Source organism: Psammomys obesus, unplaced genomic scaffold (genome assembly GCF_907164565.1).
Source record: "Psammomys obesus unplaced genomic scaffold, mPsaObe1.curated_primary_1811, whole genome shotgun sequence".
Classification (NCBI taxonomy): domain Eukaryota; kingdom Metazoa; phylum Chordata; class Mammalia; order Rodentia; family Muridae; genus Psammomys; species Psammomys obesus.
Window position 1 is genome coordinate 6,828,425 of NW_026585691.1, and position 14,756 is coordinate 6,843,180.

Genomic DNA, 14,756 nt, shown 5'->3' on the forward strand with positions numbered 1-14,756 from the left:
AAAAAAAAAAAGAGAAATGTGACTTGGAAACAATCATTGCTGAAAGGCCGTCTCTTTCTATTATGTCAGCCAGCCCAGCTACCATGGTACACTCTGGGGAAGAAATTAACTAAGTAAATAAAAATATACGGGCTACAGAGCATGCATTAAAATCTCAGTGTCGCCAAACGACAGATAAAGAATGCTTTTTATCTCCAGCTTAATCTGCTCTGATGGATGCTCAGAGAGTTTGTTCCCTCAAAAGCTTGCAACTGGTTTGACATCAGTTATTTGCAGATTCAGGCGAAGGGGGCTGTCCTGAAGGAGAATCCTTTGTCCAAATATTCCTGATGATGTCCTGGAAGAAAAAAAAAATCTCCGAAGGAAGATTTTGTTCAGACAACTCCGATTTTTCGTGACAATTTCTGACATTTATATTATTAGTATTGATAGCTTGGATAGGTTCTAGTTATAATACAACTAGCTAGTAATTTCTTCAGCACCATTTCTGTAGCTATGGGTACAAGCTATTTCCCTTTCTCAACATCTGATCTTATCTCCAGGCTTGAATCCCCCACATTAAATCAACATAGTATAAATACAACCTTATAAGCTAAAAATGTTGAGAAGAATGTTGGAAACAATCATTGCTGAAAACTGTCTCTTTCTGTCCTGTATTACATCAGCCAGCCCAGCTACCACAGTACACTATGGGGAAGAAATTAACTAAGTGAATAAAAATATACGGGCTACAGAGCATGCATTGTATCTGGAAATTGGAGCTGGAGAGATGCCTCAGTGTTGAGTACTTGTTGCTCTTGCAGAGGACTTGGGCTCAATGCTCAGCAGCCACGTGTGGTTCACCACCATCCCCTAACTCCGGGGGACTCACATGGTACAAATTCAAACCCATAAAATAAATCTTAAAATAAAATAAAATAAAATCAGCATCCAACAGAAAATCCTCAAGATGGGATTTCATAATTCAAGTTTGACAAAAATTGGCTCATTTCTTTGTCGTTACACGGAGGAAGCTGCCGGGGTTCCTATCATCTGTAGGAGGCGATTGGAAGTCCTGAATGATATGAAGATATTTGAAGTTCACCAAGACAAAAATGTATGCCTTGGGAATCAGCCACAAGACAGAAGCATCCCTACAAGATCACTTCCGTTACCCAAATACACCCAATCCATGCCGGGATCAAAATGAATCCTGACTTGGGAATTCTAACCCAGGCGTGACATGTGACATCTCTCCTGGTTTTAACATGGTATATCTAATGATCAAAGTGAGCAAATTGGGTGGCTAGCTGGGCGGGAGTCGGGGGTAGGTGGGTGGTGGTGTGTGGAGCTCAGCTCCAGCCTCAGATATTCACTGAATGAAGAAAACTCGGTAGCCCACACGGGAGGCTCTGGTCTCTGAGAACTTGTGTAGCCTGGCCTGTGATGTTGTGGTGTTTATGTGGATGTAGACAAAGATTTGCTAAACCCAAACTGATTATCTCAGACCTCAGTGTTAATTGATAGCCAAGAGTTAGTTCTCTGGGAATCTGAATAGCCCTCCCCCCACACTCACTCTTTTCCCCTCCCCCCTTTTTTTTCAGCAGCCCCAAGAAGCCTGCTGCATCTCTGCACTGTAGTGCAAACAGATCCCTGCAAAGAGAAGGGAAGATAAAATGAATTTAAATTCCAAAGGGGTTCCAGGCCCCGTTTCCTAGTCCCCAAGTCAGCAATGTATTTGTGAAAATTCAGCCTTTTTGTCTCCTAGTAAAAGGAGCTAAGTCTACAGCGGTGGCCCAGTCTCGGTTGCTATTCTTTGCATTTTCTATTCGAGTGAATGAGAGTGAATGAAGTGGCCGGGGCCCTTCATTTGATCTACTCAATTGCATAAAGTGACAGAATTCTAATATATTTGTTTAATGCTCTTCAATGGGCTTTCACTTTTTTTTTTTTTTGGCTTGCAAATGAAGCATCCGTGGGCAAAGTTTTGTCCCCCTTTAACACTGGGACATATTTCATAATTCAAGCCGTGGTTTGAAGTGATCTGGAGAGGAGTTTTAGACTCAAAAAGTGAGAAATAAAGAGACAGATGTGCAGTTATTGTAAATTCCTAGAGTGGGCTCTGGGGCTATTGTGCCCCCGCGGCGGGAGGTCCTGGGGCTGTCCTTTTCACACTGTAATTGAAACATATTAATTAGATAATTTGTTGTTAGTTTAAACGAAACAAATGCATTTCCTTTGAGGCTTCGCAGCCAGTGGGTTGGGCTGCTTTGGTTTTGTTTTTGTTTGGGTGTCTCTGCACTTACTTGACTTCTAGAAGAAAAATATATTAATTGGCATTTATATGAAGAATTTAAGAAGGGACCCTGCTCTTTTCTGACTCTCAGCTAAATACCCCTGACAAAGGGATTTCCACTGGAGCCTCAGTCCTGCAGTCTCCAACTGCAGCCTCATTTGAGAGAGAAAAACAGCACTAAACCTACCAGCCAGAGCTCCTGTATGGAATCTTCCTTGCTCTCGGCCTGTAACTTTACCCTCCTCTGGAGCTCTGCACCAGAGCCCTGTTTGTAAGACACTCAATATTTTCAACCACTGGAAGAAATGAAAGTCACTGGTTTAGTATCTAAGTCACTGAAGCCCACGTCTTAAGGTTCCGACCACTTCCCAAAGACACCCTGTCACTGAAGAATGGCAAGAAACTCCTGAAGCTCCCCGCCCCCCTTGAGGAAGTGGAAGAAATCCATCTCCTGTGTAAACACTGATAGTAATGCAAAGGAACAGTTTTAAAATAAACTTAAACACATGACCTGGAAGAACCTCAAAGAAACAATATAGCTAAATTTCCAAACAAAATCAATAATAGAAAATCAGCACTGCCTGGATTTGAAAAGTGGGAAAGAATGCAGCATACTTTTTAGGACTTCGCTTACACCATCTCCCCTCCGGCTCTATTTTAAAGCTATGGGTCTTGACTTTGGATGTAAGCCAAGTGAACATTTCCCAGGACAGAGAGGAGCACCCTTGAAGCCATTCCTTATGAAGTTCCTGGTTTGTGAGGCACTTCAGCTAAATCCACACAAGTTTCCAAGGTGTGTGTGTGTGTGTGTGTGTGTGTGTGTGTGTGTGTGTGTGCGCGCGCGCGCCTGGGTAGGACATGTGTCTATTTGAGTGGGAGTCTCTACATTTCTGCTCCAGACCAAAATATCATCAAAGTTGCCGTGTTCGCCCTTTCTTCATTAAGCTCTGACGGAGGGGGAGAATGCCTGCAACCTGAAAGGAGACAGGCTCTGTACCTCACTGCCTCCAGTACATTAATAGAATGTGTGCATCCCCCTAACCTAAAAGAGCTGCCAAGGAAGGCCATGGAAGACAGTCTACCTGGCTAAGACCGGAAGATGTAAGAGGCCCACGAGAGCTCTCTATGCACCCTCAGCCCCCACTGTTAACAAATTAGATGAGATCACATTATTCCAGATTCTGTATTAAATTTAGTTTTCAGGACGCTGAAAATGCATTTCTTTGTCTCTTTCTCTGAAATGAGCTCTAGTTGAGAACTAAGTTTCTTAACCAAGGGTGGCTAAGTTTTCCAGGCTTCCTCTGGCTGATCTTATTGATATAATTGTGAATTAGGTTTGATGAATGAGTTTAGTTGTCCGCTGTCTGACTGGCTTTAGAAGCTTCATGCATTTTAATCAGCCTAGTGATTCATTTACTTTCCACTTGTGTGTGTGTTTGTGTGTGTGTTTGTGCGTGTGTGGGATCCTTCTCTTTTAAAGACAGAACAGACACAACAGGATTAATTATGCTTTGCATTAATCCTAACTGTTTTTCCAGGTAGCACGTTAATTACACAGCAGTGACAGGTGCGAAGGGTCCCCTTACAGAACACTTCACCAGTTTCTAGGTGTCTTGGGGGGCTTTCTCTGTGTTTCACAAGGCTCCCTTGTTTAATCATTTACACACTAAAGTGTTAATCACCATTTAAGTTTCTCTTTGTCTTGTAACTTCTTCAGTTGAATACACAACTCACTGGGGAAATATTGTGACCCCCTTCAACCAAGTGTCAATTAGCCTTGAGCCATAAATTCTCCGAAGGTTTTAATTCTTTGCAAAAAAAAAAAAAAAGTGGAAAGAAACCAAGTACTTAGAGACAGGCGTTTAAAGACGGTTCATTCACAACTCGAAAATAAATGCATCCAACTATCCACCCCCCCACCCCGGAAAGAGTTGAAAGAAATCTACTCGGTGCAAAGCAAACAGGTTTCTTGACCTGGACAGTGAACCTTCAGGTGATTTCTGAAAGAAAGGAAAAGCCAGTAACTGCAGCACTCTGAAGGAGGGAGGAAGGGTTCCTCCAGACGGGAAGCCTCAGGAGGAGCGCGGAGTAGCCCAGCCTGAGAGTGCTCTGTAAATTCCACGCCAGCCTTCTGCGTGTGTCAGCGCAACGTCACAGAAGGCATACTTAAGACACACAACCACACAGGAGGCACAGCAGTTGTGTAGTGTGTTTTCTTCAGCGCTGCACCTGTGCCCTGAAGTACTTGGTCTCAGTCTCCCCCTGTGCACAAATGTCTTCCGTGGTCTCCCTAGAATAATTCCTCCCACGCCTGAAACTGCACACGAGGGTTCCCTGCTTCCATAACATGATTTGGAAAAGGCAAAGCACCCAGACCATGTGTTGGCAGACTGTGGCTACCATCTTTTGTCCCTTGTAGCAAGTCTTCAAAAACACACAAAACTTAACAAAATTTGAATTTACATATTTTAATGAGAAAATATGATTTAGACTAGGTCATAATTTAATGTAGACACCTTTTTAAAACTCTGTCTTTAAATGGGCATGCTGGGAACAAGGGCATCAATATTTTAAACGCCATGCGAATTCTGTGCAGAGAGGAAGAAAGATAAAAGGGGAAAAATTTTCACAGCTTGGACAACACTACAGTTCCTCTTTTTAAATTAAGCAGGTCACACCGGAACAACTGTTAGGCTGTTCTTTGTTGGTTTGTGTTTGTTTGTTTTTGTTTTCAGTCAATTTACCTAGGACGCTTAAAAGGAATAATACCAAACCAAAGTGCATTTTACACAGTGTAAATCATTCCTATTTACAACTCTTTGCAGCCCTTCAGCTTCCCGGAAAAGTTCTTCGAACAGAAAGAGCTCTGTTGATATCCCCCTTCGCGTTCCCAGTCGGTTCACCTACATTCTTCCCCACTTGCCCTTAGGTGCTTTCTCGATGGGGCTTAGTTCACATTTCTTTTTTTTCTCTTCCTTTCTTCTCTCTTTCTTTCTCCATCAAAATAAATAGCTAAAAACGCCTCTAAATAGTAAGAAAGTTAACATCCCAATTAACTTCCCCCACTCCCTCCCTATCCCCCCCCCCCAAAAAAAAAGCTGGCCAGAAAAGTAAACATTCACATTACAACAGGTAATTGTAAAGGGGACTCTGCCCCCTCGCCCGCCCAGCCAGGCGGATGCTCAAATTCACTGTTTACATTTTTTTCAACCGCGCGCTTTGTAAACAATAACAGTGACTTTTAGTTGTGTTTTGCTTGTGCGCAGGACAAGCGTCCTCCCCAGTTTAGGGGTCTCCCTCCTCACTCCCAAGGAGCCTCTAGCCCGAAAAAAAAAAAAAAAAAAAACCAGAAGGAAAGAAATTTGAAAATCCTCTTTAGAAGCCCGGGAGGCAGGGCCGCAGGCAGCCCGGGGAAGCAGCGGTCCGCCCTCCCGGCCTGGTGGGCGGAGGCGAGGTGCTCGGAGGATTAGCGGGTCCCGCAGCCGCAGATTTCCAGGACCTAGAAGGTCCAGCCCTAGCTCTTTTGCTGCGGCCTCGGTGGGCTTCTGCTCCTAGGCTGTGTCTCCGGTCTTGAAATCTCGCAGAGTCCAGAGCTCCGCCGATCCAAGCTCAGAAGTTGCGTTTTGGGGGCGTTTTGTTTTGTTTGCTTGGTTTTTTGTTTTCTCCGAGCAGGAGGGAGTCAGGGCGTCCTGCCTGTTGGATGGGGGTACATGGGGGGCCGCTTGGCTTGGGCTAGTTCCTGTTTCCCCTGGTGCCCTACAGGGGCGAGGACAACTTTCACGCGCCTTCTGGCAAGTTTGCGGTTTGTCTTCTGGGTCCAAAAACCAAACAGGAGTTCTCCTAAGAGAGAGGATTGAAGGAAGGAGGTGGAGTGGGCAAGTCAGGGTAGCGTTCTAAGTTGGAGAGGGCTGGACCCGGAGTCGGGGACGTGGTGAGACGGGTTGGTGTGGAGGTGACCGAGAAGGAGCCCCGGCTTCTGTGGGTCAGTGAACCGCCACGGAGTGCAAGGCGGAGGCCGGGCTGGTGAGCGTCTCGCTCGGGGTGGCTGGGCTGCTTTGGCTGGTGGCTGTCTGCGAGGACGTGGGGCTGAGCGAGGGCGGGGAGTTCGAGAGCAGGGTGGGGATGGGCGCGGGCAGCGCTGGCAGCGCGGGCACCGCGGCCGGCGTGGGCTTGATGGGCACCGGGATGGCGGGCAGCGTCTGGCCCGCGGCGTGGCACAGGGGCTTCAGCGGTACTCCGTAGGCGCTGTAGTCGCCGCTCGCCATGGAGATGGGGGTGGCCGAGTCGATCATACCCGCCGAACCGTACACGTGGGGCCAGCCCGTGCCCAGGGAGCTGCCCATGGTAGTCAACTGGTTAGGGAGAGGGTAGGCAGCCGGGACCGGCTGCATGGCAGAGAAGGCCAGTCCCCCGGGCATCTTGTACTCCCTCGCGATGATGTTCTCGATGGCGAAGGGGTGCTTGAAGCCCGAGGGCTGCGCCACGCCGCCCAGGTTGTAGGCGGCGGCCGGCATCTGCGGCAGATGGGTGCCCGAGGCGGCCAGCGCGCTGAGCCGCAGCTTAGCCTGCTGCTGGAGGTACTGCGCGGCGTCCGCCGGCTTGCTGGGCGCCAGGTGGTCGGACTTGAGCACCTTGAAGCGCTTGCGGCGCCGCAGGAAGCTGCCGTTCTCGAACATGTCCCCGCAGCTGGGGTGCAGCGCCCAGAAGCTGCCCTTGCCCGGCTGGTCGGGCCGCCTCGGGATCTTGATGAAGCAGTCGTTGAAGGAGAGGTTGTGGCGCAGGCTGTTCTGCCAGCGCTGAGTGTTCTCCCGGTAGTAGGGGAAGCGGTCCATGATGAACTTGTAGATCTCGCTGAGCGGCAGCATCTTTTCCGGGGAGCTCTGGATGGCCATGGCGGTCAGGGAGATGTAGGAGTAGGGCGGCTTCTGGTCGCTGTACGTGTTGCGGCCCGGCCGAGGCATCTTCGCGCTCGCCCGCTTGCTCAGGGTCTGCGCGGCCGGGAGGACTGCTCAGATCTGGGGGTGCGGGAGGAGGGGAGGGTGATGGAGAAGGGCAGCCTAGGTGTAGAGACACCCGCTAGATCCCTCAGGCCGAGTCAGAGATACAGGGGGTGGGGGATGGGGTGGGGTTCGGGTGCGAGCAACTTTGCGCACCAAACTGGATGGACCCAAGGTGGGGGGGGGGGGGGGCGCCTAGGGGGTAAGACCGCGATGGGAGGGCCGGGGCTATAGGAAAAAAGTCAGCGGGGCCTGGATGCAGGGGAAGGGAAACGGAGAGACGGACGCTCACCTTAAAGTTGCTCCAAGTTGCCGGTCCGCATCCGGGATGGCGCCGCTGGTGGCCGAGTTCCTCCCCGCGCGCGGCCGGAGCGCGGCGCCGGAGACCTGCGAGCCTGGCTTGCCCTCAGCCGGGTAAAGCTTCCCTCCGCGGGCTCCTCTCCTCCGCGGGCTGCGCGGCGCCCCTGGGTCGTGCGTCCTGCCGAGAGGCCGGGCTCCGCTGCTCAGCGCCGGAGCGCACGGTGGCAGCCGGCGCCTCCGGGATGCAGCGGGCGCTGCCGAGGTACAGGCGGTTCCGCGGAGCTAGGTGGCTACCTCCATGTCCACCCTGGAACCATCTGATAGTTTTAAGCGGTGACAGGAGCAGAAAAGACCCCTGTAGCGGCGCTTCATTAATGTGCCACTTCTTGCTACCGTGTGACAATCGCCTTGGGAGGAGGAGGAGGAGGAGGAAGAGGAGGAGGGAGCGGGGGCTGCAGAGGGAGGGGACTGAGGGAGAGGGGAGAGAGCCTGGCCAGCGCTGGGTTCTTTCACACCTATTTACATGGACACCTTGGCCAATAGAAATCACTTCCAGCCGAAGACTAGGCGACCGGGGAAGAGACTCTACCGCCCACGGGGAGCGGGCAGCGCCCGCCGGTGTGCGCGTCGCGAAGGTACGAGCAGGCTGCGCGCGGAGCCGGGAGCCAGGCGGCCACTCCGGATCGGAGCTAGCTGTCTCGCAGACGGTGTTTGACATGGAAATTGCTCGGCTGGGGTGTTCTGTCTCCTCCGCCTTGCACCGGGTGTGTATTGTTAGCTAACTTCCAGCACGGGCTTTCTCTTGCAGGGCGACCCTTTCACTTGGCTTGGCACTGCCCGGGGTTGGCTGGGTGGCTTTCTTAGGATGGAAACGTACCTCTCAGCCCCACCCCCAAGCCGGTTCTACAAGAGGCAGGTCGAAATTTGACTTGGCCTCCTCCGGGAGGCTTCCAAAGCTGGACCTTAGAGTGTACTGTCCTCGTTTTCAGAAGGTGCTAAGTCGATAGACACACACATAGGTATAAATATTCAGACAGCTGGGCAGATGGGTCTGTTTTGCATGTAAATGAGTTAAGTAAGTTTTTATTTATTTATTTATTTATTTATTTATTTATTTATTTATTTGTTTTTGGTTGTGAGCCTAGCCTTTGATGGCTGAGCCATCTCTCCAGGCCAAGGTAAGTTTGTTTTTAAAGGAAAAGAATGGATGAAGTTAGGAGGTTTTTACTTTGTAAGTCTTTCTTCAGTTTGATGGGCACAAGGAGGCTCAGGGGACGTTGAGGCAAGGCGGCATGCCGGCCTAAGGAGGGCCTGAGTTCGTGTGATGCACATTATCTCTTCCGGTCTCCTTCCTCCTGGTGATTGGAAGTTAGCAGCTCAGCCTTTTACAGTCCTCCCTCCCCCCCCCCTTTGAACACGGGAATAGTTTCTTCAGAGTCAGGAAAAGACAAAACGTGTCTGCTGAGATCTGCAGAGACCAGAAAGTTTTTAGGGAGTGGGGTGGGGGTGGGGGACGGGGAATGGGGCGTGCCTCTGGTCTTTGGGCCTGGTGAGGGTAGAAGGGCTCTTTTGAGTTCGGATTGGCCTTTTGAGGGTTAAATGAATGGTTATTAGCACTATCACCATCTTCGTCTCGCCATCATCACCGAAGTGCTAGGAAATAAACAGTGAGTCAGCCAGACCTATGCATGCAGTGAATACCAGCCAGGAGTTGCCACGCTTTTCAGCGCTTTCCCGGGCCTTTGGGTTTTAAAAAGTACCCCCATGCCACCATGTTAACTCAATATCCACAGCCTACACAGAACAGGCTTTAAACCTTGGAAACCTCTTTTTCCTTTTCTTCGCTTCATTCCCCCCCCCCCCCCCAGGAGGAGACGGAGAGTTCTAGTGTGAGGTTTGTTACACTTTGAGCGACAGTAGTGCATCGGTCTGTGGAGAGCATATTTTAAAAAAATAACAACAAGCCTTTCAGCTTGTGAGCACGCGCACGCGCGCACCCAGCCACCCAGCCACCCAGCCACCCAGCCACCCAGCCACCCAGCCACCCAGCCACTCACATAACTTCATTAACCACAGTTTCGAAGCTGGTCAATAACTCACCAAAACGTAACTTAAACACGACGAATTTAGGAGATTAAACAATTTCATTAATATTGAAATGGCTCTGGCGCCCGGGCTGCCGCGCTTTAGATGCAAGCGCACGTTTTTCAATATTAACAGAGTGCTTGAAGGGAAGAATCCTGTCACCTTCTTAATTCGGGGAAAAAATAACCAGGCGGAGGAGGGGGGCAGGGAGGTGGGGGTGGGGGCGTTGACCTGTCTCGCGGGGGCAAGGCTTCTCCAAAGATCAAATCAGTCGGACCCCAGGCCCAGTTTGGGCCACAGACAGACCTACCGGCCTGAGCTGCGCGCGCTACCGCCGCTAGCGAACTAAGGTTTGGGAGTGTTTCTGCGCGTGCCCAGGTTAGGCTCTAGGGTCTGGGGTGGGAGGAGCTGGGAGCGAAAAGGGGTGGAGAACCCGAGGGATGTTTGGAGAGGGATCGAAGGCTGGTCCAAGTCTTGTTTGCTCCAGATACAGCTGGCCTCCGAGGCACTACAATAGGCGCTTCTTTAAACCAGGCAGGATGGCTCCTGGGTGGAAAGGTACCGGAGCGGAAGCCCTTGCGTATTTTAAAGGTCCTTTTTAGCAAACACGTGCACAATGCAAAGACGGATAAGATGTTTGTGGTGGTTGCGTTAGAGATGGTAAAAGGCTGTTGCTTTCCCTCTAGCTAGAGACAAACGAACAAGATACTCTTCCTACTCTGTATGCGTGCAGGTTAATGGTGAGGAACAGGGAGCGAACACTGTTTCCTTATTTTAACAATCGGCATTTTGTTGTCCTGCAAAAGGAGCCATTGTGTGGCTGTCGAAATCACTGCTCAGAGCAAACAGAAGATTAACTAAATTCTAAAGTAGAAATGTTCACGGGGGCGGGGGGGAACACACCATCACCAACCCTCACTTGGAATAAATCTCTGTTCATCTCCCTGGGGAAAACTGTCATCACGGAGTCCATGCAATAATACAAGCAGGAATTGGTGTTTGAGGAATTTTCAAAGATGGACAACAGTGGGGAAGGGAGCTGAGGCTCACTGCCCACGGTCAGGCTTAATTAAGTAAACGGAACTAAGTCGCGCAAGTTCGCCTTGCGAGGGGAAAGGGGCTGTGAGAGGCGCGTTTTCACCCGTGAGCATCGCTGCAACGTTCTACCTCAGTTGCTGCCAGGGGTTTTCAAGGCTCGGGGGAGGGGGGGGGAGTTGCAAACTGTTTACAGCGTTTTAGGAGTGGGCTTATAAAGAGGAATGCTTTCCAGAAATCTTGAAAACGTGCGTCTATTGTCCAAAATGCAAAGCCAACAGAAGCCGGGTGGAGGTGGGAGGGGCAACTCCGACCCGGGGGGGCTTAAGCGGTTGTTGGGAAAACTGTAGAAAACACACACAAGTCCATTACAGCCCATGTGCCAACCAAATGGGAATCCTCTCCAGCGAGGACCATTCACCGCCCTGTCAAGCCCACCGCCTACCACCTTTCTCCACCGAAAGTTTGCGGGAGCCTCTTTTCCCACAAGCTGGACCACACACGGCTGCAGATTTTGCAATAATTTATGCTAATTTCCCTCCATAAATCCACAATTCGCTTCAGTGGCACCCGAGCTGCCGAGGGAGTGAAAAGGAGACAGAGGGGTGACAAAAACAATATTGATTTTGATTCCTTGTGTTGTTAAGCAGGTGTGTGTGTGTGTGTGTGTGTTTGTGTGTGTGTGTGTGTGTAGGTGGGGTTGGCTTGCGGAGGAGGAGGAGAGGAGAGCCCTCTCCTACCCATCCCCTCCCGCCAACCTACCAAACACACTCCACAAAATAGCCGCGCCCCAGTTTGTTAATATTTACCAAACCGGATGGGAGGTGGAAGGTTCGAACCCGGCAGCGTCTGAAAGGTTTCCCTGACGCTAAGAACAATACTCGTCGCCCCTGCTGGAAAACGGAACCGCAGGCACCCGGCCTGGGCAGGGCTGAGCCCGGCTCTGCCCCGCCATCGCTCCCCTGGGCTCTTGCATTTCTCCCCACTGCGCCCTCCTGTATTCGCCCTGACCCTCGCTTCTCTAGGGGCTGCCTGGGCTGGCGGTGGGGCGGCCGGGAGGACCGAGGGCTGGGGCGCAGGGGCAGCTGAGGTTTGAGGGTTCTGAGGGGGGTCCCCCGCGGTGCGCTCCGCTCTTCCCGGCCGCTGCGCGCCGGTTCTGAGAAACCCGCGCCAAAAGCGCTGCGCCCCTTTTGTCCCATCAGTCATTCGGGACCAGATCTGCACTTTGGTGGCGTGAAACGACTTAGCTCCCCTTTCAAAAGGATTTTGTTCTGCGGGGTATTCAGCGCTAAACAAACTTCTTCAGCCTGTCAGAGGACAATTAAAAAAAAAAATGCCGTCCAGAGGGTCGCGGGCTGTTTGTGCTGGGCATCGTGACCCGCCCCCCAACACACACCTCATCGCTCCCCCTCTCTCCCCCCCGGCCCCCCAACTCTGCCTCGCTTTCCTGTTCTGAGGTACACGGAGAGCAGGCTTATCGGCGTGTCCTGTCTCTTGCCCTTGCAGGTTCGAGGGCCTCAGAGACCCCCGCGTGGCCCAAGAAGCAACGTACCCTCGCTTTTCGCTAGCGACTTCCGCGGGATTCTGAGCCTGCCCTTCCCTAGTCATGCTATTGACAAAACTGCTCCTACGATGGGAGGCTTGGGGAGCAGACACACGTTTTCCTCTTGTGCCAACAGTAATTGGTACCAAATGCCAGCCTATCACCTCTGCCAGCCGCCCCGGGCCCTGCTACCAAAGGAAAAAAAATGCCTGAAAGGGAGTTTGGGGACCATTTCATCGGCTGATGATGCCCACATGGGCAGAACAGGGAGGCTGAAATCAAACTTGGTTAGTATTTTCTACGGCCTAAAATCACGCTCCTCCCACCTGCTGGTTCAACCTCGCCAGTTCCCAGTAACCTTAGAATGGCCAGTGGTTGCCCCCCAATATCCCCGCACCCTCAATTTAGCCCCATCTAAACAGGCAAGGTCGATTTCAGGGGTATCCCTCCTGTCCCCACCAAGAAACCGAGGCTGTGACACTCTGTCTGAGGCAGGAGGAAAAAAAACGAGCGACCTGGATATTTCTCCCCGCTGTCATCCCACCAGCTGCTGCAAGGTGAAGCGAACCAGAGGCCTGGCTTTCCTTTCAACCCCAAGTCTAAAACATAGCAGAAGTTGGGCGCCACTGCAGCTGTACCCCTACCTTCCCCCCCCCCCCCAGTCTTAAAAAGTGACAGCTGTCCTTCCGGGGAGCAGGCGATTCCAACGCACGTGAAAAGCAGCTCTTTTCCCTGCTCGGTACAATGCCCTGTCTTTGGAATCAGTTTTCCAAATGCCATTTGGTGTTCGCTTTGCTTGTGGGACCTCACAGCTTAAAGATCTCGGTTTCCAAATCAAATCTCCCCTTTACACAAACAATTGCATAGATTGCATCCGAGCTTCACCAAACCTGACAGTGTGTGTCTAAAAAGCGTTTGCCAAAAGCCCCTGCAGGAATTTCTGCTGTGTCTGGGGGGCTGGCCCCACCCCTCAAGTTTTGCTTCGAGCTGTGTGAAATTGAGGACCGAACTCCGAGCTCTAATTTTTAATGGAGGGAATATTGCTAAAGCTACCTTGGTATTGAAGGGATTAACTTGCTTTTTCTCCCAGCCCCTAACTCTGGGGTTAAGACAGCAGTAGATCAACTGTATAATGTACGCACTGTTCGCTCATTTGTACAAGCAGAACAAAGGTTGGACTAAGCCAAATTGCATTGCACTTGTGAACCGAGTCCCGATGTGAAGTATCTTTTACAGCGGGGGGAAAGAGAACAATTTCTTGTATGTCTAAAAGGGAGTAACAAAGCCACTTTCTCCCGGGGCTCAAAGTGAAGTATCGAGGCGTGACATTCCCAGGGTGAGGGGAGACAAAAGTAGGGTCAGGGGGATGAAAAAGAGAATCAAACAGCCACTTTCACATGTGCGCCCTGAACTGCTGCGCCTCTCCATAATAGGAAACAAATGTTGTAAAAGCGGGGATTGCTTCCATTCATTCAAAATAGCAAATGATAGCTAAACAACATTGTCAAAACTGAATCAACTTCTGCGCAGTGCCACCCAGAAAAAGGTATTGTTGTGCTTTGTTTAATAGCGGGGTGGAGCGAACGATCTTCTTTTTTTTTTTAAGAGAGAGAGAAGGGGAGAAAAATCGCCCCCTTTTCAACCCATCTTCTTTGTTGGAAATTATTTGTTTGCTTAGATTGAAAAAAAAATAAAACAGGCTGTCTAGGTAGGCACCTTATTCTTAAAATAGTAAAATAATAAAATATTCCTTAACATAATATTTAAAATAAAATAGCCAGCTGTTAATAAGCAGCGAAACGTTTTTTTTTTTTTTTAACCTCTTTGAATGTAAAGTGTGTTGTGTATTATAGACATCTTTTAACTTTGGAACAATTTGCCAGCTGTTAATAAACAGTGAAATGTTTTTCAACTTTCTTTGAATGTGTTACGGGGAGGAGAGGTTGACTGCAAAGGTTTTAAAGTTTGAATACGCTTGATCCAGGGGAACTGCACACTTTTGAAATGAGGACTATTTTGCACCCACGATATTTTTTTATTTTGATTGCAACTCACCAAAGCCCCCTTCTTTAATTTGTTTTGAAAACTGGCAACCTGTGGGTCGTCGTTCTTAACCCCCTGCTTTGTTTTATTTATTCAGGCTGGGGGCGGGGGAGCTGAAGCAGGGTGGCCGAGAGCAGTATGGGTTTTCTTAATAGCAGAAACGGCTTTTTTTCCTTAAAATCCCCTACAGGTTTCAGATGGGAGTAACTCTCGGTGTTACTGGGAGGGTTAAAACTATTCGTTTATTCTCCCCCCCCCCCGTGTGTGTGTGTGTGTGTGTGTGTGTGTGTGTGTGTGTGTGTGCACGCATCCCCCACTGAGCTGCCACCCACAAAGAAGTCTGAAAAGGAAAAAGGGAGAAAAGAAAGCCGCTGATCCTCCGGGCCTTCCCCCTCATCTCCCCACCCCCAGTTTAGAATAGCTGGGGGCGGGGCTTGGCGGAGCCAGCCTGGCCTCGGGAGGCTGGGCGCCCCGGGGC

At 50.4% G+C, this 14,756-nt stretch overlaps 1 protein-coding gene across 1 annotated transcript; it reads right to left on the bottom strand.

Annotated features, from left to right (window-relative positions):
* Positions 1–4,736: 4,736 nt before the first annotated feature.
* Positions 4,737–7,891, bottom strand: Foxb1 (forkhead box B1). Its single transcript, XM_055596920.1, has 2 exons — positions 7,565–7,891; positions 4,737–7,290 (listed from the first exon to the last, which is right to left on the bottom strand). The coding sequence occupies exon 2, from the start codon at positions 7,234–7,236 to the stop codon at positions 6,259–6,261; it is 978 nt and encodes a 325-aa protein (XP_055452895.1). The 5' UTR covers positions 7,237–7,290; positions 7,565–7,891; the 3' UTR covers positions 4,737–6,258.
* Positions 7,892–14,756: the final 6,865 nt, after the last annotated feature.